At 47.8% G+C, this 22696-nt stretch overlaps 5 protein-coding genes and 1 pseudogene across 5 annotated transcripts; 4 read left to right on the plus strand and 2 right to left on the minus strand.

Moving 5' to 3' along the window:
- Positions 1–705: 705 nt before the first annotated feature.
- Positions 706–1207, minus strand: LOC122228635 (histone H2A type 2-A). Its single transcript, XM_042953787.1, has one exon. It carries the CDS (start codon positions 1205–1207, stop codon positions 815–817), a length of 393 nt encoding a protein of 130 aa, XP_042809721.1. The 3' UTR covers positions 706–814.
- Positions 1208–1542: 335 nt separating this feature from the next.
- On the plus strand, positions 1543–2030 carry LOC122228638 (histone H2B type 2-E-like). Its single transcript, XM_042953790.1, has one exon. It carries the CDS (start codon positions 1562–1564, stop codon positions 1940–1942), a length of 381 nt encoding a protein of 126 aa, XP_042809724.1. The 5' UTR covers positions 1543–1561; the 3' UTR covers positions 1943–2030.
- An 8972-nt stretch (positions 2031–11002) lies between these two features.
- On the minus strand, positions 11003–11492 carry LOC122228639 (histone H2B type 2-E-like). The gene has a single exon (XM_042953792.1). It carries the CDS (start codon positions 11471–11473, stop codon positions 11093–11095), a length of 381 nt encoding a protein of 126 aa, XP_042809726.1. The 5' UTR covers positions 11474–11492; the 3' UTR covers positions 11003–11092.
- Positions 11493–11827: 335 nt separating this feature from the next.
- On the plus strand, positions 11828–12329 carry LOC122228636 (histone H2A type 2-A). The gene has a single exon (XM_042953788.1). It carries the CDS (start codon positions 11828–11830, stop codon positions 12218–12220), a length of 393 nt encoding a protein of 130 aa, XP_042809722.1. The 3' UTR covers positions 12221–12329.
- An 804-nt stretch (positions 12330–13133) lies between these two features.
- LOC122228634 (histone H3) lies at positions 13134–13747 on the plus strand. Its single transcript, XM_042953786.1, has one exon. The coding sequence runs from the start codon at positions 13337–13339 to the stop codon at positions 13745–13747; it is 411 nt and encodes a 136-aa protein (XP_042809720.1). The 5' UTR covers positions 13134–13336.
- An 11-nt stretch (positions 13748–13758) lies between these two features.
- Positions 13759–18220, plus strand: LOC122228633 (annotated as a pseudogene).
- The last annotated feature ends 4476 nt before the right edge of the window (positions 18221–22696 follow it).

Below are 22696 nucleotides of genomic sequence, written 5' to 3' on the forward strand. Positions count from 1 at the left end.
GGAGGAGGGAGGAGGGAGGAGGGCGGAGGGCGGAGGGCGGAGGGCTCATTTTTGAGCTCAACTCTGTCCGAATCTTCCTCCCTGACCCTTTTACCCCTTTGCCGCGCAGTACCCTCTTCCTTCCCTCGCGGGCTCCCCAACTCCACCTCACTCTTCCGTTTGCTCCCCGCCCCCCAAAGCGCCTTGTCCCTTTCTAAGGGACCCCTCGTTGGTGTGATGGATCTTCTTTTCCCGCCTCGTCAGTACTTCTCGGATGGGAAAGTTGTCGGTCTCACCCCACCGCCTCGCCTCCCGAGCGCAAGATCCCGCCTCCGGGAACCCAAGCGGGGACCTATCCCTCCGCTGCGAAGGCGGCCCCCTCACTTTTACTTGAGACAGCCGGATCAGCTAAGCCAAGGTCAGGGCCGCCACACTCCCGCAAGCTGCCAGCTCCCCTGCCGACTGGGGGGTGCACGTGTGTTGGGTAAAGGCCTCGCGAGCCCGGGAGTCGCGTACTTGGCACCCACTCCCGAGGGAGGAGCCCGGGGGCCACCCAACAGTACTACTTCTAGCGCAGTCGACCGTGGCTGCGCCCAACGGGCTCTGGCTCCTCTCGCTGCCTTCAAGTTCTAAGTAAGATCTACGAGAGATGGTTGAGGCGCAGGATTTGAGAGGCCAGGAGCGGCTCGGCGACTACCGGCCAATAGTGGAACGGAGAAGAGTCGCTACTGTGAACAACTCTTTATTTGAAAGGGTGGGTGGCTCTTAAAAGAGCCTTTGATTTCACAGGTACCCCTTCGCCACCAGGGCTGGCTGAGCTTCCAGGACGCCGGCCTCACTTGCCCTTTGCCTTGTGGTGGCTCTCCGTCTTCTTGGGGAGCAACACGGCCTGGATGTTGGGCAGCACGCCGCCCTGGGCGATAGTGACTTTGCCCAACAGCTTGTTCAGTTCCTCGTCGTTGCGGATGGCCAGCTGCAGGTGGCGGGGGATGATGCGCGTCTTCTTGTTGTCGCGGGCCGCGTTCCCCGCCAGCTCCAGGATTTCCGCCGTCAGATACTCCAGCACCGCCGCCATGTAGACCGGCGCGCCGGCCCCCACCCGCTCGGCGTAGTTGCCCTTGCGCAGCAGGCGGTGCACTCGGCCCACCGGGAACTGCAGACCGGCGCGGGACGAACGCGACTTAGCCTTGGCGCGGGCCTTGCCTCCTTGCTTGCCACGGCCAGACATGACGGCGACCCTCACCGCGACCACCTCCCGCTTGACGACCGAGTAAGTCGCCGCAAACGCGGCCGCTTCAGCCTTTTATAGGCAGAACCCGGATTGTCTACGGAGCACTTTGATTGGCTAAGGCAGATCTTTGTTCTGACGACCAATAGGCCGGCTCGGCCAGAATCCGCTCATTTACATAATCTCGTCCCCCTCGCAGGAGCGCGGCCGAAAACTCGCGAATCACGACGCAGCGTAACCAGGACCTTAATTTGCGTGGGGCCTCTTTAAGTACCGAGTCGCTTCCGGTAGCCTCGGCCCTACGGTGGGGTTTGCGTTCCCGGTGGTCGGCGTCCGTGCCTCGTGCTCGCCGCTATGCCCGAGCCGGCAAAGGCCGCCCCCGCGCCCAAGAAGGGCTCGAAGAAGGCGGTCACCAAAGCCCAGAAGAAGGACGGCAAGAAGCGCAAGCGCAGCCGCAAGGAGAGTTACTCCATCTACGTGTACAAGGTGCTCAAGCAGGTGCACCCCGACACCGGCATCTCGTCCAAGGCCATGGGCATCATGAACTCGTTCGTCAACGACATCTTCGAGCGCATCGCCGGCGAGGCCTCCCGCCTGGCGCACTACAACAAGCGCTCGACCATCACGTCCCGGGAGATCCAGACGGCTGTGCGCCTGCTGCTGCCCGGCGAGCTGGCCAAGCACGCCGTGTCCGAGGGCACCAAGGCCGTCACCAAGTACACCAGCTCCAAGTGAGTCCCTGCCGGGACACGGCGCTCGCACGGGTCGCCGGCCGCTTGACTCCAAAGGCTCTTTTCAGAGCCACCCACCTTCTCGGGAAAGTTTTCCCTTATTTCAAAATATTATTTTTTCATGCTATTTATTCTTTTTAATGTCAGCTTTTTCCTTTGGATGACAAAAAAGGACTCTAAGATTGGACCTGATTCTTCTAACATTGTGGAGAGCTAGAGTACGTGTATATGTTTTGAAAAGTAACTCAGCTTTAACAGTGAAGCGGTCAGCAATGCATGGCAGTCAACGTGTAAATATATTCATGATTATAGAAATTAGTGCTAAGGAGTGTTTGCTGTAAGGTAATTAGCTTGAATCTGTTTATTGTAATTGCATTTTTCTCACTCTGGAAAGTTAATGTGTTTGTAAACATGGAAAGCAGTACTTCTGAAACCACGCCCAGCACCCATAAATAAATTTTTCTCGGTACCTCGATATCTTGATTCTGTGATTGAAGTAATTTCTAATTTACACACTTTTTGCCCCAATTCGGTGTTTCTTTCAGGTACACTGAATCGGTACGTACTCACCGCTTAAATTGGAGACGTTAAACTGTCAGAATAAGATAATGCAAAAGCCAGTCATTTATAATAAACCCTTTTTGCTCAGGTTGATAACCTACATTCTCCATAGTTGTAGTTTTGCTGTTTTCCAACCTGGGTAAGGGAGGAGGAAAGAGGGTTTATGAATCCAGAACCTGGGCCTGTTAATCATAAAATGTCCAGAAACATTGTTAAAACTACTTAAGTCTTAAAAATATCGTGTGCTTAGGGGCACCTGGGTGGCTCAGTCGTTAAGCCTCTGACTGCGACTCAGGTCATGATCTCCTGATGTGTGAGTTCGAGTTCAGCCTCGGGCTCTGTCTGACCACTCAGCCTGGAGCTGCTTCAGATTCTGTGTCTCCCCCTCTGTCTGCTCCTCCCATGCTCCTGCTCTGTCTCTCAATAATAAATAAATATTAAAAAATACCGTTTGCTTAGAGCAGTTCATTTTCTTCTTCTCTGAAAACAGGGGCACTAAATATCAGAGAATAAAAAAGGTCTTCTCCATTTCTGAGTTAGATGTTTAAAAGCAGTGTTTCCTAAAACAGTTCAAAGGCCATTAGAGCCTGAATCAATCAGTGGGTTTATCCCTTAACCCCCACATACTTCCACTGAACCCAAATCACTGGGGCACTGTGATTGGTGGGGTGAGAACCTCTGGGACACACCAGGTGATTCATGTTTCATAACGGACATACTGGCTATGTAGTTGCCATGTTATTTGGTAACAATCTGCAGTTTTCAGTTACCATCCAGACATTTCCTTTTTCCTAAATTGTCTTTTCCCAGAATTATTCATAATATTACATACAAAACTAGCTTCATTTTTTCTCTCATTAATCCAGGGCACCAAATACAGCCTAAGACTTTGCCTTTCTACTTTTATTAAGGTTTGGAAACACATTTTAAAGAGGTCAAATGAGAACAGAAAATAAAGTACTAAAAGGCACAAAAATGAAACTTTCTGGAAAAAAATTAAGCACACTGCAAGTGTCCTAGCTCATCCCCTTGCTTATATACTTTTTTTATGTACCTACATAAAATCTCCGATATTATTGGGAGACCGTCCTATCTGCCCTGCCCAATTAAAAAACGGTAACTTATTTCCTAGTATTGTGCTAAAGCCATCCCTTCTTTCCAATGCTTAGGTCTCAGGAAACATTTCCCTACTTTTGCACATGTCTTGCTTGGTCCTTGCTTGGATCTACTAAGAGATTAGAAAGAAGGCCAAAGCTTGAAAAGTTCAGGTAAATTATGGAGATGGGGAAGGGAAAAGAAAATAGGGGAAGGTTTGCATTTACAGGGTAGGAATATAATGAAAACATATTAAGAGGCACACAGGATGTTGGGCAAATACTGTAATTACATGTGGGGGAGGGTGTGGTCACCTCTGGTTCTGAAGATTCTCCAGATATGGGTAGGAAAGCAGAAAACAGCAAATTCTTAAAGGTGGAGGTGACTCATTATAACTGTATTACCTATCAATAGTTCCCTTTAGCACCAAAATTTACACTTACAGGTGTGAAAGCAAAACAAATATCCTGTTCAGGCTCCACTAGGAGTATGTTTGCACACATTTTCCTGCAATAAGGGAGAGGGGGGAAAAAACACATTTTTCACCCTCAGATAAATAAAACATGCTGGGGGTGCAGCAGTAAACAGAGAAGGAAAAGTCGCTATCCACATAAAGCTATATTTTAGTTAATGGATGCTGAAAACAAAAAAAATGAAAGAAATGCATAATAACATATTCAGGGGAATATATGTGTTATGAAGTACCACAGAATATGGAAAGGAGTGTGGACAATAGGTCTGATCTGTTAATATTTGAGCAGAGGCCTGAAGAAAGTAAGATAGGCTATCTTAGAGAAGAGTATTCTAAGAACTGTGTATTCTAAAATCCAGTGCAAAGCCCCTGAGGCAGATACAAGGTTAGAGAGTTTAAGGAATAAGCAATAAGCAATAGTGTGGCTGAAGCACAGTCCACAAAGGAAATATCTGCAAGGAGAAAAGATCACAGAGGTAGTTGACAGATCATGGGGGCTTCATAGGCCATGGCAAAGATTTTGTCATAAAGGAGTTGGAGTGCCTTTGGAGAGTTTGATCAGAGTAATGACATTATTTGATGTTTTTTTTTTTAAGCTCATCCAGGATGCTATGTTAAAAAATAGACTATAGGAGAACAAGAGTAGAAGCAGGGAGAATTTCAAAGAGGCTACAGTAGTAGTTCAGGAGAGAGAGAGGTGGTACCAGTGGAGATCTGAGAAGTAGTTAAGATATATTTTGGTACATTTTGAATATATTTGATAATATATTCAAATGTATTTGATAATCTTGGACATATTTTTAAATTGATGAGCTGAATGTTATGACAGGAGAAGAATAAAAGATTAATTGCAGGTTTTTGGCGAGAGCACTTGGAAAGAGCTGCTATTTACTGACATGAGAGACGAGAGATTTGGAGGGAGAAATCCAAGAGTACTGTTTTGGACAAAAATTGTGAGACTCCCGGTAGCTATCCAAGTGGAAATATCGAAAAGGAAATACTAAATTCCCAAACAGGAATATGATATATGAGAATCTGGAGTTCAGGGAAGAGAAAGGGGTTTAGGTGTATAAAATCTGGCTCTTGCTCTGTTGTAGATGATCTACCCTTTCTTTTTGAAAGCACTTAGAATCACTATAACACATCAAGATACATTTTCTCCCTGGAAGTGACTTAGCTGTGGTCTCAGGATGTGACTAAATTCCCCTATCCAACTCCACTTTCAACCTCAGATTTTAGAAGACAGAATAACCCAATGTCTAAGCCCATGTCATTTGAGCATCCTTGGACAGGTGCTATCACTTAAGTCACCGTTACCACTAATGACTATAGCAAGTATGATAAACAGGATAACATTCAAAGTTCTGGTTAGTATATGATCACTGTCAAACATTCATAAGCCTTTTGATGAGGTGAAAAGTCTTACACATTCATGATGAAATTGTATCAGGGTGCACCTGGGTAGCTCAGTCGGTTAAGTGTCCGACTTAAGCTCAGGTCATGATCTTGCAGTCTGTGGGTTCGAGCCCCGTGCCAGGCTCTGTGCAGACAGCTCAGAGCCTGGAGCCTGCTTCGGATTATGTGTCTCCCTCTCTCTGCCTCTCCCCTGCTCATACCTCTCTCTCTCTTTCAAAAGTAAATAAACATTTAAAAAAATTTTTTTTAAAGAAATTGTATCAGTTAACAGATTTACTGCACAAACAAAATGGGATGTCTATGAAAGCTGTTTCTGTAGTATTTAAAGTCTTTAATTGTAACTTTTAAAAAATTTCTGAAGGAGGGGGGAATTCAAACCTATAGAAAAGTTTCTGGATGTTCAACCATTTCTTCATCTAGATTCACCAATTGTTACTATTTGCTGCATTTGCTTTATCACCTTTTTTTAAAAGATTTTATTTTTAATTAATCTCTACACCTAACATGGGTCTCAAACTTACAACCCTGAGATCAAGAGTTGCATGTTCTATGGACTGAGCCAGCCAGGTGCCCTGCTTCATCACTTTCCATGAACACATGTTTTCTAAACAATTTGAAAATTGTAAGCAGCTTGACACTTCTCCTTAAATACGTCAGCATGTCTCCCTTAAAAATAAAGACATTCTCCTATACAATTACATACTATTATTACATACAACACATTTAATAATGACTTAATATTAAATAATACACAATCCATATTCAAATTTCTCCAATTGTCAAAAAATATCCTATAATATAGTTGTTGTATTAACTTCCTATGGCTTAATTACAAAGTCTTTGCAGATGTAACAACTTGCAATTGACCCTTGAACAACAAGGGTCTTGGGACACTGACCCCTGAGCAGTCAAAAATCTGCATATGAATTTTGATTTCCCCAAGCCTACTGTTGGCTGGAAGGAATCCTCTCCAATAACATTAGTCATTAACACATATTTTGTATGCTATATGTATTATATACTATTGTCTTATAATAAAGTAGGCTAAAGAAAAAAATGTTAAGAAAATCATAAGGAAGAGAAAATATATTTTGAGCCCTGTGCTGTATTTATCGAAAAATATGTGTATAAACGGAACTGTACAGTTAAAGTGTGTTGTTTAAGGTCACCTAACTGTATTAAAAACTTTGTAGCTTAAAACACACATATGTATGCTCTTACATTTCTGGAGATCAGAAGTACAAAATCAGTTTCACCAAGTGGAAACCAAGACTGCTCTCTCCAAAAGCTCTAGGGGGAGAATCCATTTCCAAACATTTTCAAAAAGCTTCTAGCAGGGGCTTTTTTTGTTCCTGGTCCCTTCTTTCCTCTTCAAAGCCAGCATCACATCATCTTCAAATCTCTCTCTGCTTTTATCACCTTCTTTCTCTTCTTGGCCTTTCTCCTTTACTCTGATAAGGACCCTGGTGATTACATTTGGGGTTCCCGCAAATAATTGAGGATATCTTCCTATTTCCAAATCATATCAGTAAAATCCCCTTTGCCATGTAATATTCACAGACTCTAGGGATTTAGATGTGGACATATTTGAGGGCCATATTCAGCTTACCAAAGCTGTTGACTGCTGTTATGGGTTGAATTGTGTCCCCTGAAAAGATGTTGAAATCTGACTCCCCAGTGCCTTAGAAAGTGGCCTTATTTGGAAATAGGGTCTTTGCAGAGATGTACAGGCATGTCTCTGAGATCCTGTGGGTTTGGTTCCAGACTACCGCAAGCGAGTCCAGTGACATTTTTGGTTTCCCAGTGCATATAAAAGTTATGTTAACACTATACTGTATTTTATTAAGTGTGTGATAGCATTATGTCAAAAAAAAAAAACAACCCTGATATATATACACCTTAATTACAACATTTTATTTCCAAAAAATGCTATCACATGAGCTTTCAGCAAGTTGTAATCACTGATCGCAATCACCATAACAAATATAATAATGAAAGTCTGAAATACTGTGAAATTACCAAAACGTGACAGAGACACTAAGTGAATAAATGGTGTTGGAAAAATGGCGCAGACTTCCTCCATATAGTGTTGCTGCAAGCCTTCAATTTGTAAAAAATGCAGTATCTACAAAGCACAATAAAATGACATATGCCTGTAATCAATTTAAAATGAGGTCGTCGGGGTGGACCCTAATCCAATGTGACTAGTGTCCCTATGAAGATGTAGAAACACAGGAAGAAAACTGAGCCAGAAGTCAGAGTTATGCTGTCACGTGTCAAAAAATAGCTGAGGCTACCCAAGGTGAAAAATAAGCAAGGATTCTCCTTGAGAGCCTTCAGAGGGACAGGACCCTAGCAGCACCTTGAGGTTTCTAGCCTCCAGAGCTATTGCAGAATAAATCTCTGTTGTTTTACGTCACTCAGTTCATGGTACTTTGTTATGTCAGCCCTAAAAAACTAATAGAAATACTACAATTTTAAATAATAGAATTATATTGTTTAAGTTTTTAAATCACATCTGTGATTTGTTTAAATCTCAGACATTCCTTCTTGATGGTAATATTAACCTCTGGCCCTGGTCACATACTGATTTTAACACTTGGAGACTTACTCCAAACATGCAGTTGGAGCCCCTCTATTTTTTCTTATCTACCCTATTTATCCTCTGAGACCTTTCAGGACAAAAGGCCTATCATTTTTTATGCTGGGAAATTATGTGCTATTATTTCTCAAATATTTCAAGAGTCAAAGTAGTTGAAATAAAAATATGTCAGACAAACAGGCTTAACCGGATATCCGAAGGTACAGCAGGGCTCCAAGGTTGGCTGAATTCCAGGAGTGGCTCAGAACACTGATTCTCCCCTGAAGATGTTCCTTCTTCTAGTGTTGTCTAATATTCTTCTTTGCCTTCACACCCCAGAGCACTCCATCCTCCTTTGCCCTTCAAAGAAACTTCTTTCCCAAAAGATAAAAGCAATCTACATTCCCTTACTCAGTTACTTCAATTTCTGAAATGTTTGTGCTAATCAGATTGGTCTAGATTTCTGAACTAATCAACAAGCAAAGGGGGCTGGAATTACACTCCAACCAATCAGGCCAACCCTGTAAGATTTGTTTTCTGGGAAACACATGTGGCAGTGGTTCTCAAATTTCCCTGCCCGTTAAAGTCACCTGGAGAGCTTTTTATTTATTTATTTATTTATTTATTTATTTATTTATTTTTAACGTTTATTTATTTTTGAGACAGAGAGAGACAGAGCATGAATGGGGAGGGTCAGAGAGAGGGAGACACAGAATCTTAAACAGGCTCCAGGCTCTGAGCTGTCAGCCCAGAGCCTGATGCGGGACTTGAACTCATGGACCGCGAGATCATGACCTGAGCTGAAGTCGGCCGCTTAACCGACTGAGCCACCCAGGCGACCCCTGGAGAGCTTTTTAAAAATCACCCAAGTGCAGACTGTTAGATCCCAAACCACTTAGATCGGAATTTCTGGGGATGTCATCCAAGCATCAGTATTTTTTAAAGTTCTCCAGGTGATTACAATAGACAGTCCAATCTGAGAAACAAGGGATTAGGTGGATTCCTTAATGAAAATCAGAACGCTATTAGAAAAACAGAATAAGAAAAATAAATGCTACAGTAATATTATTATAGGACTATCAACTACTAAGTTGTATTTTATGACAAGCACATAAGAAGAAATAACATTTTCAAGAACACATTAAAGCTGGGCACCTCCGTGGCTCAGTTGGTTGGGCGGCCAACTTCAGCTCAGGTCATGATCTCACAGCTGGTGATTTCGAGCCCCCCATGCAGCTCTGTGCTGACAGCTCAGAGCCTGGAGCCTGCTTCAGATTCTGTGTCTCCCTTTCTCTCTGCCCCTCCCCTGCTCACATTCTTTCTCTCTTTTTCTCAAAAATAAATAAACTTTTTTTTTTTTTTTAAAGAATACATTAAGGAGACAAGGAGAAATAGTCTGGAGGAATACTTTAAGGTGATAGTCCTTCGTCCCCATTCCTCTGTGTTCGTGTTCTTTTCCCTGAGTACTACATGCACTCTCAAATTGCCAACGCCATATATCCACCTGAATATAAAAGCTTCTCAAATTTGACTCAGAACTCTAGATCACTTTTCAGTGCCCCAAAACCCATACCTCCTCCCAATAGTCATCCTAATTAATAGCACCAGATGTTCAAATAAAAAACTTAGGGGTTTTGCTTTTAACTAAATCTTATTCCTCACCAAAATCTATCACTTTTACCTCCAAAATCTAATCCTAATTCCAACATATTTAACCATCACCATTATCATTGTACTCCAATCCAACAGGTCTAGACTACCAGTGGTTCTCACACTTTAGCAACCATCAGAATCAGCCAGATGACCTGTTAACACTGATTAGTGGGGCCTGGAATTTTCATTTTTGATTGATTCTCAGGTAATACTGACGCTGCTCATCTGAGACCAGACTTTAGTAATCACTGCTCTACTTCACAACACTGCTATATAGCCTAGTAGTTGGTTTTCTTGCTTCTACTATGGACAACCTAGAATCTGGATCCACTAAGCAACCAGAGTAATTTTTTTTTTTTTTTTTTTTTTTTTTTTGGTAAGGAGCAGCAGGCAGAAGTTTATTACAGATCAGAAAGTATGAATAGTATGAAGCCTTTCTTTACAGAGAGGGGGCAATTACAATGCCCCCAGAGTAATCGTTAAGGCTAATGAGGTCATGTGTGCAGATCCTTGCCTAAAACAATCCAAGAGTTCCCAAAACACCCAGAACAAACTCTCAAGCCAATCAAACTCCTTTTCACTTTCCCAGCCATATTGGGGCTTTCTACTCGGCTAGCATTTTACACTCTCCTGCTTCAGAAATTACGCATATGTTGTACCCATTCTGTGGAAATAGCCTTCAAATTGGACAAGCTTTTCTAATAATTCTCATCATGACCATATCGCAGATTTTGAGGATTTGCACCAGCATTAACGGTTAATTACTAGGTATCAAAATCCGCTTCAATCTTCTCATGAATGAAAAAAAAAGAGCAGGTGCTCGTGAATCAGGGATACCGAGTCAACGAATTTGTCGGAACCAAAAATAAAAGTTATCCTTTTTAGTTCACAACTCTAAAGCACATGATGGAAAGACTGAAGTACCACCACCGTTTCACCAATCGGGAACACCAACCAGATGGTTGCACCTTTGTTAACCTGACAACTTCCTTACCCGGAATAATTAAGTTAATGAAAACAAACACAGCATTTCTCAACGTTAACGACTTAGCAACGCACACGTTCAACTCTACGCAGCAAAGCCAAAGCCAGTTTCAAGGGCAGTCCTCTACAAACCACATAATACCACTTCCCATTATGTTCTTCTACCCAAGTACACAGGAACTATTCTATCACCTAACTAAAAAGGAAAAGGAACGGTCACTTGTGCTTCACAAAACAATTCAGTGTACTAGAAGAAAAACCACAAAGGCAAACTAGGAACCATAATAGAGAAAACAAACAGCTTCTTTCCCCGAGAAGGTGGGTGGCTCTGAAAAGAGCCTTTGGAGTCAAGCGGCCGGCGACCCGTGCGAGCGCCGTGTCCCGGCAGGGACTCACTTGGAGCTGGTGTACTTGGTGACGGCCTTGGTACCCTCGGACACGGCGTGCTTGGCCAGCTCGCCGGGCAGCAGCAGGCGCACAGCCGTCTGGATCTCCCGGGACGTGATGGTCGAGCGCTTGTTGTAGTGCGCCAGGCGGGAGGCCTCGCCGGCGATGCGCTCGAAGATGTCGTTGACGAACGAGTTCATGATGCCCATGGCCTTGGACGAGATGCCGGTGTCGGGGTGCACCTGCTTGAGCACCTTGTACACGTAGATGGAGTAACTCTCCTTGCGGCTGCGCTTGCGCTTCTTGCCGTCCTTCTTCTGGGCTTTGGTGACCGCCTTCTTCGAGCCCTTCTTGGGCGCGGGGGCGGCCTTTGCCGGCTCGGGCATAGCGGCGAGCACGAGGCACGGACGCCGACCACCGGGAACGCAAACCCCACCGTAGGGCCGAGGCTACCGGAAGCGACTCGGTACTTAAAGAGGCCCCACGCAAATTAAGGTCCTGGTTACGCTGCGTCGTGATTCGCGAGTTTTCGGCCGCGCTCCTGCGAGGGGGACGAGATTATGTAAATGAGCGGATTCTGGCCGAGCCGGCCTATTGGTCGTCAGAACAAAGATCTGCCTTAGCCAATCAAAGTGCTCCGTAGACAATCCGGGTTCTGCCTATAAAAGGCTGAAGCGGCCGCGTTTGCGGCGACTTACTCGGTCGTCAAGCGGGAGGTGGTCGCGGTGAGGGTCGCCGTCATGTCTGGCCGTGGCAAGCAAGGAGGCAAGGCCCGCGCCAAGGCTAAGTCGCGTTCGTCCCGCGCCGGTCTGCAGTTCCCGGTGGGCCGAGTGCACCGCCTGCTGCGCAAGGGCAACTACGCCGAGCGGGTGGGGGCCGGCGCGCCGGTCTACATGGCGGCGGTGCTGGAGTATCTGACGGCGGAAATCCTGGAGCTGGCGGGGAACGCGGCCCGCGACAACAAGAAGACGCGCATCATCCCCCGCCACCTGCAGCTGGCCATCCGCAACGACGAGGAACTGAACAAGCTGTTGGGCAAAGTCACTATCGCCCAGGGCGGCGTGCTGCCCAACATCCAGGCCGTGTTGCTCCCCAAGAAGACGGAGAGCCACCACAAGGCAAAGGGCAAGTGAGGCCGGCGTCCTGGAAGCTCAGCCAGCCCTGGTGGCGAAGGGGTACCTGTGAAATCAAAGGCTCTTTTAAGAGCCACCCACCCTTTCAAATAAAGAGTTGTTCACAGTAGCGACTCTTCTCCGTTCCACTATTGGCCGGTAGTCGCCGAGCCGCTCCTGGCCTCTCAAATCCTGCGCCTCAACCATCTCTCGTAGATCTTACTTAGAACTTGAAGGCAGCGAGAGGAGCCAGAGCCCGTTGGGCGCAGCCACGGTCGACTGCGCTAGAAGTAGTACTGTTGGGTGGCCCCCGGGCTCCTCCCTCGGGAGTGGGTGCCAAGTACGCGACTCCCGGGCTCGCGAGGCCTTTACCCAACACACGTGCACCCCCCAGTCGGCAGGGGAGCTGGCAGCTTGCGGGAGTGTGGCGGCCCTGACCTTGGCTTAGCTGATCCGGCTGTCTCAAGTAAAAGTGAGGGGGCCGCCTTCGCAGCGGAGGGATAGGTCCCCGCTTGGGTTCCCGGAGGCGGGATCTTGCGCTCGGGAGGCGAGGCGGTGGGGTGAGACCGACAACTTTCCCATCCGAGAAGTACTGACGAGGCGGGAAAAGAAGATCCATCACACCAACGAGGGGGTCCCTTAGAAAGGGACAAGGCGCTTTGGGGGGCGGGGAGCAAACGGAAGAGTGAGGTGGAGTTGGGGAGCCCGCGAGGGAAGGAAGAGGGTACTGCGCGGCAAAGGGGTAAAAGGGTCAGGGAGGAAGATTCGGACAGAGTTGAGCTCAAAAATGAGCCCTCCGCCCTCCGCCCTCCGCCCTCCGCCCTCCTCCCTCCTCCCTCCTCCCTCCTCCCTCCTCCCTCCCCGCCCGCCGAAAAGGGGAAAAACAAGGTAGGAGAAAGACTTGGAGAACTGGAAAGTAGAAAGCGAGGCGGGTGGGCGGGGTAGGGAGGATTCTGCCCAGGCCAATGAGTGATGCCAGGGCGGGTGACGTCACAGCCAATGGACAGCCAGCGCGGGACTTTCAATTATCGCCCCGCCCGATCGGAAGAAGACGGTGCCTATAAAGAGTGAGGCGGCGGGCCGAGGTCCCGTTACTCTCGCTGCCGCTGCGCTGGTGAGTTGGTGTTTTGGTTCGCTATGGCCCGTACAAAGCAGACCGCCCGCAAGTCGACCGGCGGCAAGGCCCCGCGGAAGCAGCTGGCCACCAAGGCGGCCCGCAAGAGCGCGCCCGCCACGGGCGGCGTGAAGAAGCCGCACCGCTACCGGCCGGGCACCGTGGCCCTGCGGGAGATCCGGCGCTACCAGAAGTCCACCGAGCTGCTGATCCGCAAGCTGCCGTTCCAGCGGCTGGTGCGCGAGATCGCGCAGGACTTCAAGACGGACCTGCGCTTCCAGAGCTCGGCCGTGATGGCGCTGCAGGAGGCGAGCGAGGCCTACCTGGTGGGGCTGTTCGAGGACACGAACCTGTGCGCTATCCACGCCAAGCGCGTCACTATCATGCCCAAGGACATCCAGCTGGCTCGCCGTATCCGCGGGGAGCGGGCTTAAAAGCGCGCGCTCGGCTCGAGGTTCCATCCCATCCAAAGGCTCTTTTCAGAGCCACCCACGACGGCACCTGAAAGAAGCTGTGCCACTCGTCTTCGCTCTCTCCCGGCCGACGCTCTCATACTCTACCACCTCCCCTGTACAAAGCAGACACCCCACCCCACCCCGCGCGCGGATGAGGCACCAGAGCCGGGTAAAGCTGAGGGTCTCCTGGCAGGTAGCTCGTGGGGCCACGCGCCGAGTCCAGGGGCGTCCCGTCCTGTTTGTTGGCTCCCTTTTCGGGTGCGGCCAGGACCCCCACTTCGGCTTCTGTGGGGCGGGCATGCGTGCTCTCTTCCTGGGGTGTCCTTACGTGCCCCACGGTGACCCCCGGGTTGTAAGCTGTCGGGACAGGAGACGAGGGGCCTTGGGCTCCAGGACCGGCCAAGACGACGAAGAGTCCCTAGGGAGCGGTCCGGACTCGGCTGGCCGGGCTTCTTCCCCAGCGGGAGCCGTGCTCCCGCGGCCTCCACACCCCCGCCGGAAGTGGCCCCCAGAGGCGCGGCGCTCCGGCTGGTGGGAGGGGGCAAATCCGCCACCCGCCACCTTGGTACCGCCAGGTTTCTGCTAGGTCGTTGTCGGGATTCCCAAACCCCGCCTGCACGTCGGGTGTCGGTAACGCCCAGGTTGCCCCGGGCAGCGGGACACTTAGCGGGTGCCATTCATCCCCTTCAGAGGTCTCGCGCTCTGCACTTTCTCACCCCGCCTTTCTCCCCCCGCCCCGCCCCGCCCTTTGTTTTGAATGCCAAGGAACCTTAAGGAAGAAGGTAGGATTGGGCAGCTCCGGGCAGGAACACACAGGACAAAGAGGGTCTGGCTTGTGTGGCCCAGCATTCAGCTCTGACAGTCCTATGGGTTTCGCTAAAACAGCGGCGGTGGGAAGATGGACCGGGATTCAAAGGCCTCCTCAACACGACACCACTCCCCGGGAGCTACGACTGGTCGGTATCCTTCCCTGCTCACGTCCACAGCAGGAGACTCGCGATTCTTCCGGGAGGACAACCTCACATGCAGAGACATTTGAGGAGTTTTGTGCAGGTACTTGAGTTATCCAGCGCGGGGGCGCTCAGTAGTTCAAGCTCTCGGGCGGCTGGAACCAAGGGAAGGCAGAGCACGCCCTGCTCCCTTCCCCTCCTTGCCCACGTCTGTCTGCCCCAGCATCTGTGCGGGCGGAGGCTTGAGTTTCTCTCCGAGGGGCCACTCTTATTACACCAGATGAAATGGAAGTCTTCACGCCTCTCGGGGTCTTAGAAATGAGTCTGTTTACCTAGAAGAGTGGGGCAGGACCTTGGGAAGCTGGCATTACACGAGCAAGAACTCAAACACTAGCAGCTATGTGCGTCTCAGATGACACCTCTTATCCTTGATCGTCGTTTATGTACACCCGGAAGAGACCAGAGTTGGTGGTTTCGTTCACACAGAGATTGGTGAAAATTCACTGAGGGGAACAGAAACAGGCAGAGATAACTTCTGAAAACTTTTGCCCTTTGCAAGGAGTGTGGGGAGGAAAGAAAGAGAGAGAGGAAGGAAGGAAGGAAGAAAACTTTTTCTGCTCCTGCCAGAGGGTCCCCAGTTTTCAGCCCCAGACTCAGAGATTTTCAGAATAGGCCCTGTGACCGGCTGAATTGTGTCTCTCCTCCCCCCCCCCCCCCCCCCCCCCCCCCCCCCCCCCCCCCCCCCCCCCCCCCCCCGCCCCCAGCAATTCCTGTGTTGAAGCTCTAACTCCTAGTACCTCAGAAGGTGACTGTATTTGGAGATAGGGCCTTTGAAGAGGCATTTAAGTTAAAATGTCATTAGGATGTGCTCTCATCCTATATGAGTAGTGTCTTTTTTATAAGAGATCAGGACACAGTTAGCACAGAGGGACGACCATAAGAGGACACAGTGAGAAGGCAGCCACCTGCAGGCTAAGGAGAGGCCTCAGAGGAAACCAAACCTGATGACATCTTGATCTTGGACTTCTTAACAAAAAAAAAAAAAATTTTTGTAAGTTTTTATTTATTTATTTTGAGAGAGAGAGAGAGCACCAGGGGCGGGGGTACAGAGAGAGAATCCCTAGCAGGCTCCATACAGCGCAGAGTCCAACGCGGGTCTCCAACCCACAAACGGTGAGATTATGACCTGAGCCAAAGTCTGGCACTTAACCAACTGAGCCACCCAGGTGCCCCTTGATCTTGGACTTCTAGCCTCTAGAGCTGGGAGCTGGGTAAATTTCTGTTGTTTAAGCCAGGCAGTCTGGTATCTTGTGAGGGCAGCCCTAGGAAATCAATACAGGCCCCATGGTCTCTGCCCGGGGCCTCATTCCCTGCTCAGACCAACAGTACGTGATGGGATCCCCTGTGACTTAGTTACAAGCAGAAGTAGCAGTGACTTGGAGCTCTGCAGGGATGACCCCTTTGCAGCCCGCGTCTCTTGTCCGTTGAAATTTGTTCCCAAAAGTGCAGCCTGAAGTCTTCAAAGGGAGAATTACGTTCCAGAGTGGCAGAGCCCTTAGTGGCTCAGCAGACCCCTGATTTCCATGCCGGAGCCCTTCCTCCTCAGGATCCCATGCCTCAAACTGATACTACATCAGCTTCAACCAACCTAAAATACCAAAGATGCCCAAGACCTGCCCGTGGCCCTGAGATTTGAGAACAGCCTGCGGGCATCTGCCGTGGCTAAGGCAGTTCAGGGGTTCCTGGCTTAGTGGGAATGGCTATGATCTGCCTTCACCCCTCTCCTCGCGTTTCTACCCACGTGTGCTCCTCCCACCACAACAAGTGGAGCGCTCGCTCCCCAAATCCACGATTGCAGGGTGTGGAAGGAAAATAGGAAAGCAGAGGAGGAAGAGCACGGGGGAGTTAGGACCTGGCCCCTCACTGGTGCGGGACAGTGGTGGCCTTCCCTGGGTGGTCTTAACTGGTTTCCTGTCAAAGGTGAGCCCCTCAGAGGATGGACCTCGTCTGCATCACTAATCTGCCTTTCAGAGATATGGCCTTGCTGCCTAGTTGGCGGCCCCTAACTGGGCTTCCTGCTCTGTTAGGCTATAGAGCCGTGGAGGGCTCTTTGCTCTGGGGTCATTCCGCAATGCTGGAGGAAAAATTAGCTTGATTTTTAGTGCAGTGCTTGTGCGTTACTGTGTACACACGTTTAGCTAGTAAAACCGATATTTCAGGATCTCTGCTCATTTTCTGAGGGTTCCATAAAAGGCTTTTTGCAATGGAATTACCTTTGTAGGTGGTTCTCCAGTTTTCTTAAGACTTTTCCCTCCCCACCCCACCCCTCTTATCATCCTTAGCTGAACAACTCTTTCCCGGCTACTGGCTGCCAGAAACTCATTGAAGTGGACGACGAACGTGAACTTCATGCCTTTTATGAGAAGCGAACAGTCACAGAAGTTGCTGCTGATGCTCTAGGTGAAGAGTGTAAGGGTTACGTGTTCCAAATCAGTGGTGGCAATGACAAACAAGGCTTCCCCACGAAGCAGGGTGTCTTGACCCATGGCTGTGTCCACCTGCTGCCGAATACAGAGCCTTCCTGCCACTGACCCAGAAGGACTCTGGGGAAAGAAAGCACAGATCTGTTCAGGCTTGCATTGCGGATGCCAATCTCCGTGTTCTCAACTTGGTCATTGTAAAAAACGGGGAGAAGGATACTCCTGGACTCACTGATCCTACTGTGTTTTGTCGCCTGCGGGCCCCAAAGACCTAGCAGAATCCGCAAAGTTTTCAATCTCTCTAAGGAAGTTGATGTCCGCCAGGATGTTGTGAGAAAGTCCCTAAACAAAGTAGGAAACCTCGTACCTGAGCGGCCAAGATTGGCGTCTTCTCACTCCATGTGTCCTCCAACACAGATGTCAGGGTACTGCTTTGAACAAGCAGTGCATGAAGACAAATAAGGAAGAGCCTGCAGAAAATGCTAACCTTTTGGCCAAGAGAATGAAGGAGGCCATAGGAATGGACTGCCAAGAGACAGAGGCTGTCTTCTCTGAGAGGTTCTACCTCTCGTCTGAGTCCAGTCAAAAATGAGATTTTGTAAGAGTGGCAAATAAATATTCATTTCTTTGTTGAATAAAACAAATGAATTTTTATTTATTGAGCATCTCAGGGAAGCTCAGGAGCAGGAACTAGCCTGGTTGAGGATGGGGAACAAAATTCTAGGCCTAGGGGTAAGGGAAGAGACACCCAGAAGGAGGCGGGGTCTCTTCTGATTACCCCAAATAGTCCGCTGGGGCAAATGTGAGGGTACTTGGAGGACGCTCCTTGTACAGGGAAAAAGGGCACTTTTTCATAAGGGCACTTTTCATGCATTGTGTATAGATCATTAAAACTGTATTCCTCAGAGTGTACAAAAGATTTTTTTAAAAATCTTTCAGCTCTCCTACACAACAGCAGGTCTGGGTCTTGACAATGGAAGTGTTCTCTATTCAGCCTGACTGAGCCCCCTGTCTTCAAATAGGGCCAGCAAACCACAGGCGTGGAAGCAGGTGTATGCACACTCACTTTCTGAGGATTTGGAGCCTATTGACCCAGTCTTTCTCACCCAGCAGAGGGTCAGGCTTTGGCAGGACACTGCTGCCTTACCTATCAGCTGCCATATTGGTGATTTGCCTCAAGGGGCTAGGGCAACAGAATCTGATTCTCACTGTGAACATATTCTGGGAGGACTATGAGGAATTTCCCAGTGCCTTCAAGGGCTTCACAAATTGCCACAGGCATTCTAGTGACAACTTGGACACCTGTTTGGCAATAGGACAAAGTTGACATCCCTGCTATTATCCTGTGAAATCCAACCTTCCTAGGCCTAATAGGAAACTTTTGGAATGTCTTTGTGGGTTTGAGAAACTAGGGTGAAAATTAGTACCAAAAACTAGTACCAAAAATTTTTAAGTCAGCATCAAAATCTAATTGTTTTAGGTACTTAAGTAATTTCCCACTTTCAGATCAGTCAGAAAGAAAAAAAAAGTCAGGCAAAAAGCAATTCATGTTCTCTTCAAAAGTCTTCTCATGTCCAACCTGGTTGGAAAATCTGTCAGCCAAGGAGCTGGTATTGTTCATTGGACTTTGCATCCTTTAATCAGAGCTGATGGTGGCCTCAGCTATAGCAGCAACTAGGAGTGGACAGAGATGAAGTGATGGATTTGAGGGAATTGTAGGGGGTAAAGTTGATAAGATGTGGTGATTTAGGCATTTGGAGAATGCAAGAGAAAAAGGAGATTCTCCTTGACCCAAGGAACTAGGAGATGATAGAAGATTTCACTAAGGTGAAGAATTCAGGGAGAACAAACTGCTTTTGGAACCAAGAAGATGCTTAAAGGCCCTTCTGACATTGATGTTGAGAATCCTGTTAACCATCTAGAAGGACGCATTCACCAGGAATTCTGAATATTAATCTATTCAGTAAAGGGGCTCACCTGGAAATACTTTGGGGAGAAGACCTTAGCAGAAGGATAAGGGAATAAGGGCTAACAGAAGGCGGGGAATTGGATGAGATGTAGCCAGGAGTCCAGGAGAAGAGAAGAGGGCTGAGGCAGCACCCTGGGCAAGCAGGAGCAGTGAGGGGGCTGGTAGAGGAAGGGAACGTCAGGAGACAGAGGATAGCTGGAGACAGATGAGGACCACCAGGACAGCGTATGTCCCAAGGAGGCATAGGTGGTAGCAACAGCACTGTATTATGCACACCGTTCAGAAATGATGATAACCACTCATGTTCATCAAGCTCAGTCACTTTTTTTATGTTTATTTTATTTTTGAGAGAGAGAGCCTGAGCGGGGGAGGAGAGACACAGAATCCCCTCTTGTGAGAGAGAAATGAAGACACAGAATATGAAACAGGCTTCTGGTTCTGAGCTGTCAGCAAAGAGCCTGACACGGGGTCCGAACCCAGGAACCACGATATCATGACCTGAACTGAAGTCAGACGCTTAACCGACTGAGCCACCCAGGCGCCCCGTGGCTCAGTCACTTCTAACTATGCTTTCTACTGCATCTCTCTTTTAATCATCACGACAACCCTGCAAGGCAGGTGGGTGTTTTCTCATCGTTTCACAGGCTAGGAAGCTTAAAGTATCTTGCCTAAGCTCCCACAGCTAGTGAGTGCCATGACCCAGGATTCCGCCTGAAATGCTAGGACTCCAAAGTTCAAATTCCTAAGCAGAAAACATCAAGTGAAGAGGACATCCTGGCAGCTGAGAGGGGACGTGACGGGAGGTTCATGATGTACAGGGTTGAGGGCCTTGCTGCTTCAACAGACCCTTTGATACCTGCTTACCCACAGTCCACCTGTCACCACCACTATCAAGTGGAGAAAAACGTCTACCCTGTGCCAGAGTTGAGCTTTACACTCTCCATCTCCTCCACCCTGTTACCTTCAGCAATGAAACACATGCCCATGTGTCATGACCAGTACAGAGAAGCAGAGGCTAAGTGCAAGGCCACAGACTCGAGTTGGAGTCCTGGCTCTGCCTCTTATTACCTATGAGGCTTTGGTAAGATGCTTCATCTCACCAGGCCTCAGTTCCTCAACTGTAAAATGGAGATAACAGTACCTGCCCAGTGGTGGTGTCTGGAGACGTTTAAAGAAAACAATTCCCATGAAGTGACAAGCCCAAGTCTGATCCAAAATAAACAATAGGGAAAATATGTAAGACTATCATTAGCTATTTAGAAAAGTTGAAACAAAATTATGAAGGTAAATACCCTTACAATTCCCAAATTGCAAACCTTCCCTGGCTTTTAATTAGATGCTCATTAGCCATTCCCCTGTTTACACAAGTTTGTTCTCGCCCTACCCAATGTCTGCAATTCACAGCTACTCCCATGACTGGGCATAACCCTTTCTTCCGTCCACGTATGTCCCCCACTTTGCAGGCTTACTGTTTAGTCTGTAAAATTCAGCCCTGTGATGCTCTCCTCATGTGCCCCCCACCCCACCACCCCTGCTCCTCCTCAGACCTCCTCAGAAGGGCGGGGCTTCCTCACCGTTTTCAACTTCAAGTGGCTCCTGGCTTTCCTTGGCTTCCGGCAGCAAAATCTCCAATCTCTGCCTGAGTCTTCATATGGCCTTCTCCCCTGTGTCTTTCCCGCTCCTTGCTCTCGCTCTCGCTCTCGCTCTCGCTCTCGCTCTCTTTTTTTTCCTGAGTCCCCATGTCTGTCTGTTTCTTTTTATTTACTTATTTATTTATTTTTAATTTTATTTATTTATTTTTTTAATTTACATCTACGTCAGTTAGCATAGAGTGCAATAATGATTTCAGGAGTAGATTCCAGTGATTCATCCCCTATGTGTAACACCCATAGTGCTCATCCCAACAAGTGTCCTCCTTAATGCCCCTTACCCATTTAGCCGGTCCCCCTACCCACAACCCCTCCAGAAACCCTCAGCTTGTTCTTTGCATTTAAGAGTCTCTTATGTTTTGTCTCCCTCCCTGTTTTTATATTATTTTTGCTTCCCTTCCCTTATGTTCATCTGTTTTGTATCTTAAAGCCCTCATATGAGTGAAGTCATATGATATTTGTCTTTCTCTGACTAATTTCTCTTAGCATAATACCCTCCAGTTTCATCCATGTAGTTGCACAGGCAAGATTTCATTCTTTTTGATTGCAGAGTAATACTCCATTGTGTGTGTGTGTGTATATATATATATATATATATATATATATATATATATATCACATCTTTATCCATTCATCCATCGATGGACATTTGGGCTCTTTCCATACTTTGGCTATTGTTGATAGTGCTGCTATAAACATGGGGGTGCATGTGTCCCTTCGAAACAGCACACCTGTATCCCATGGATAAATACCGAGCAGTGCAATTGCTGGGTCATAGGGTCATTCTATTTTTAACTTTTTGAGGAAGCTCCATACTGTTTTCCAGAGTGGCTGCACCAGTTTGCATTCCCACCAGCAGTGCAAAAGAGATCCTCCTTCTCTGCATCCTCACCAACATCTGGTTTTAATTTGTATTTCCCTGATGATGAGGGATGTTGAACAGTTTTTCATTTTTCATTTCATTTTTTCATTTGTCTGTTGGCCATCTGGATGTCTTCTTTTCCTACTCCTTTCTCTTATTCCATCCTACATCCAGGAGAATTTCATCTAAACATCCTTAATTACATCTGCAAAGACATTTCTAAATAGGGTCACATTTTGAGCTTCCAGGTGGACATGACTTTTGGGAGGACACTATTCAACCCACTGCAGATTCTGAGCTCAGAGCCTCTTAGAGGGCCTTCTCAAAGCAGAACCAGACTTCCCCTAATTTTCTCTTTTTAGGTGCCCCTGCACTTTCCATCTCCAAAAGGCCCTTCTGTCTGTCAGTTACACCTGAGTATAAACCACGAGGAACAGATTTGCATTTTTACTCACACCCCCTGTGTCCGACAATGTGGGGGCCAGAGGGGAGGCTGTCTCCACTTAGAAAACTCCAGCCTTCAGAGCAATACACAGAGACGTCTGTGGCCCTTGGCTAGATACCTCTGGTGACCTGGGGAAGGCCCAAACTGGACAACTAGGAAACTGTTCCCCAGATTCACTTGTCTGGGAAAAACTGGAAGAGAAAAGACAGAGCTACTACAACAGGGGCTTGATGTTGCAGTTTGAATATCTGTAAAATAGTGACAAGAAAGCTACATACCTCATAGGATTACCATAGGGATGAAATGAGATAAACACAGTCCATGCAAAGTACTTAGGGCAGAATCTCAACATGGCAATAAAGTAATAATTATTAGTCATTTCATTAACATTCTGATAAACACTAACTAGTACAAGTCCTAGATCTTTACCTTGGGAACCTCACAATCAGGATGTGGAAAGACTCACGGGAAACAATGGGTACATTATATAATCTAGAGGAGTAGCATCTAGAGATTCTTCTAGACTGTGACCCAGACAATAAGAATATTTGGGTTCCTGGATGTTTTGTGACT

Source organism: Panthera leo, chromosome C1 (assembly GCF_018350215.1).
Source record: "Panthera leo isolate Ple1 chromosome C1, P.leo_Ple1_pat1.1, whole genome shotgun sequence".
Classification (NCBI taxonomy): domain Eukaryota; kingdom Metazoa; phylum Chordata; class Mammalia; order Carnivora; family Felidae; genus Panthera; species Panthera leo.

Bases quoted from the DNA above. Each gene is read 5' to 3' on its own strand.
- LOC122228635 (XM_042953787.1), bottom strand. From the start codon at position 1,207: ATGTCTGGCCGTGGCAAGCAAGGAGGCAAGGCCCGCGCCAAGGCTAAG.
- LOC122228638 (XM_042953790.1), top strand. From the start codon at position 1,562: ATGCCCGAGCCGGCAAAGGCCGCCCCCGCGCCCAAGAAGGGCTCGAAG.
- LOC122228639 (XM_042953792.1), bottom strand. From the start codon at position 11,473: ATGCCCGAGCCGGCAAAGGCCGCCCCCGCGCCCAAGAAGGGCTCGAAG.
- LOC122228636 (XM_042953788.1), top strand. From the start codon at position 11,828: ATGTCTGGCCGTGGCAAGCAAGGAGGCAAGGCCCGCGCCAAGGCTAAG.
- LOC122228634 (XM_042953786.1), top strand. From the start codon at position 13,337: ATGGCCCGTACAAAGCAGACCGCCCGCAAGTCGACCGGCGGCAAGGCC.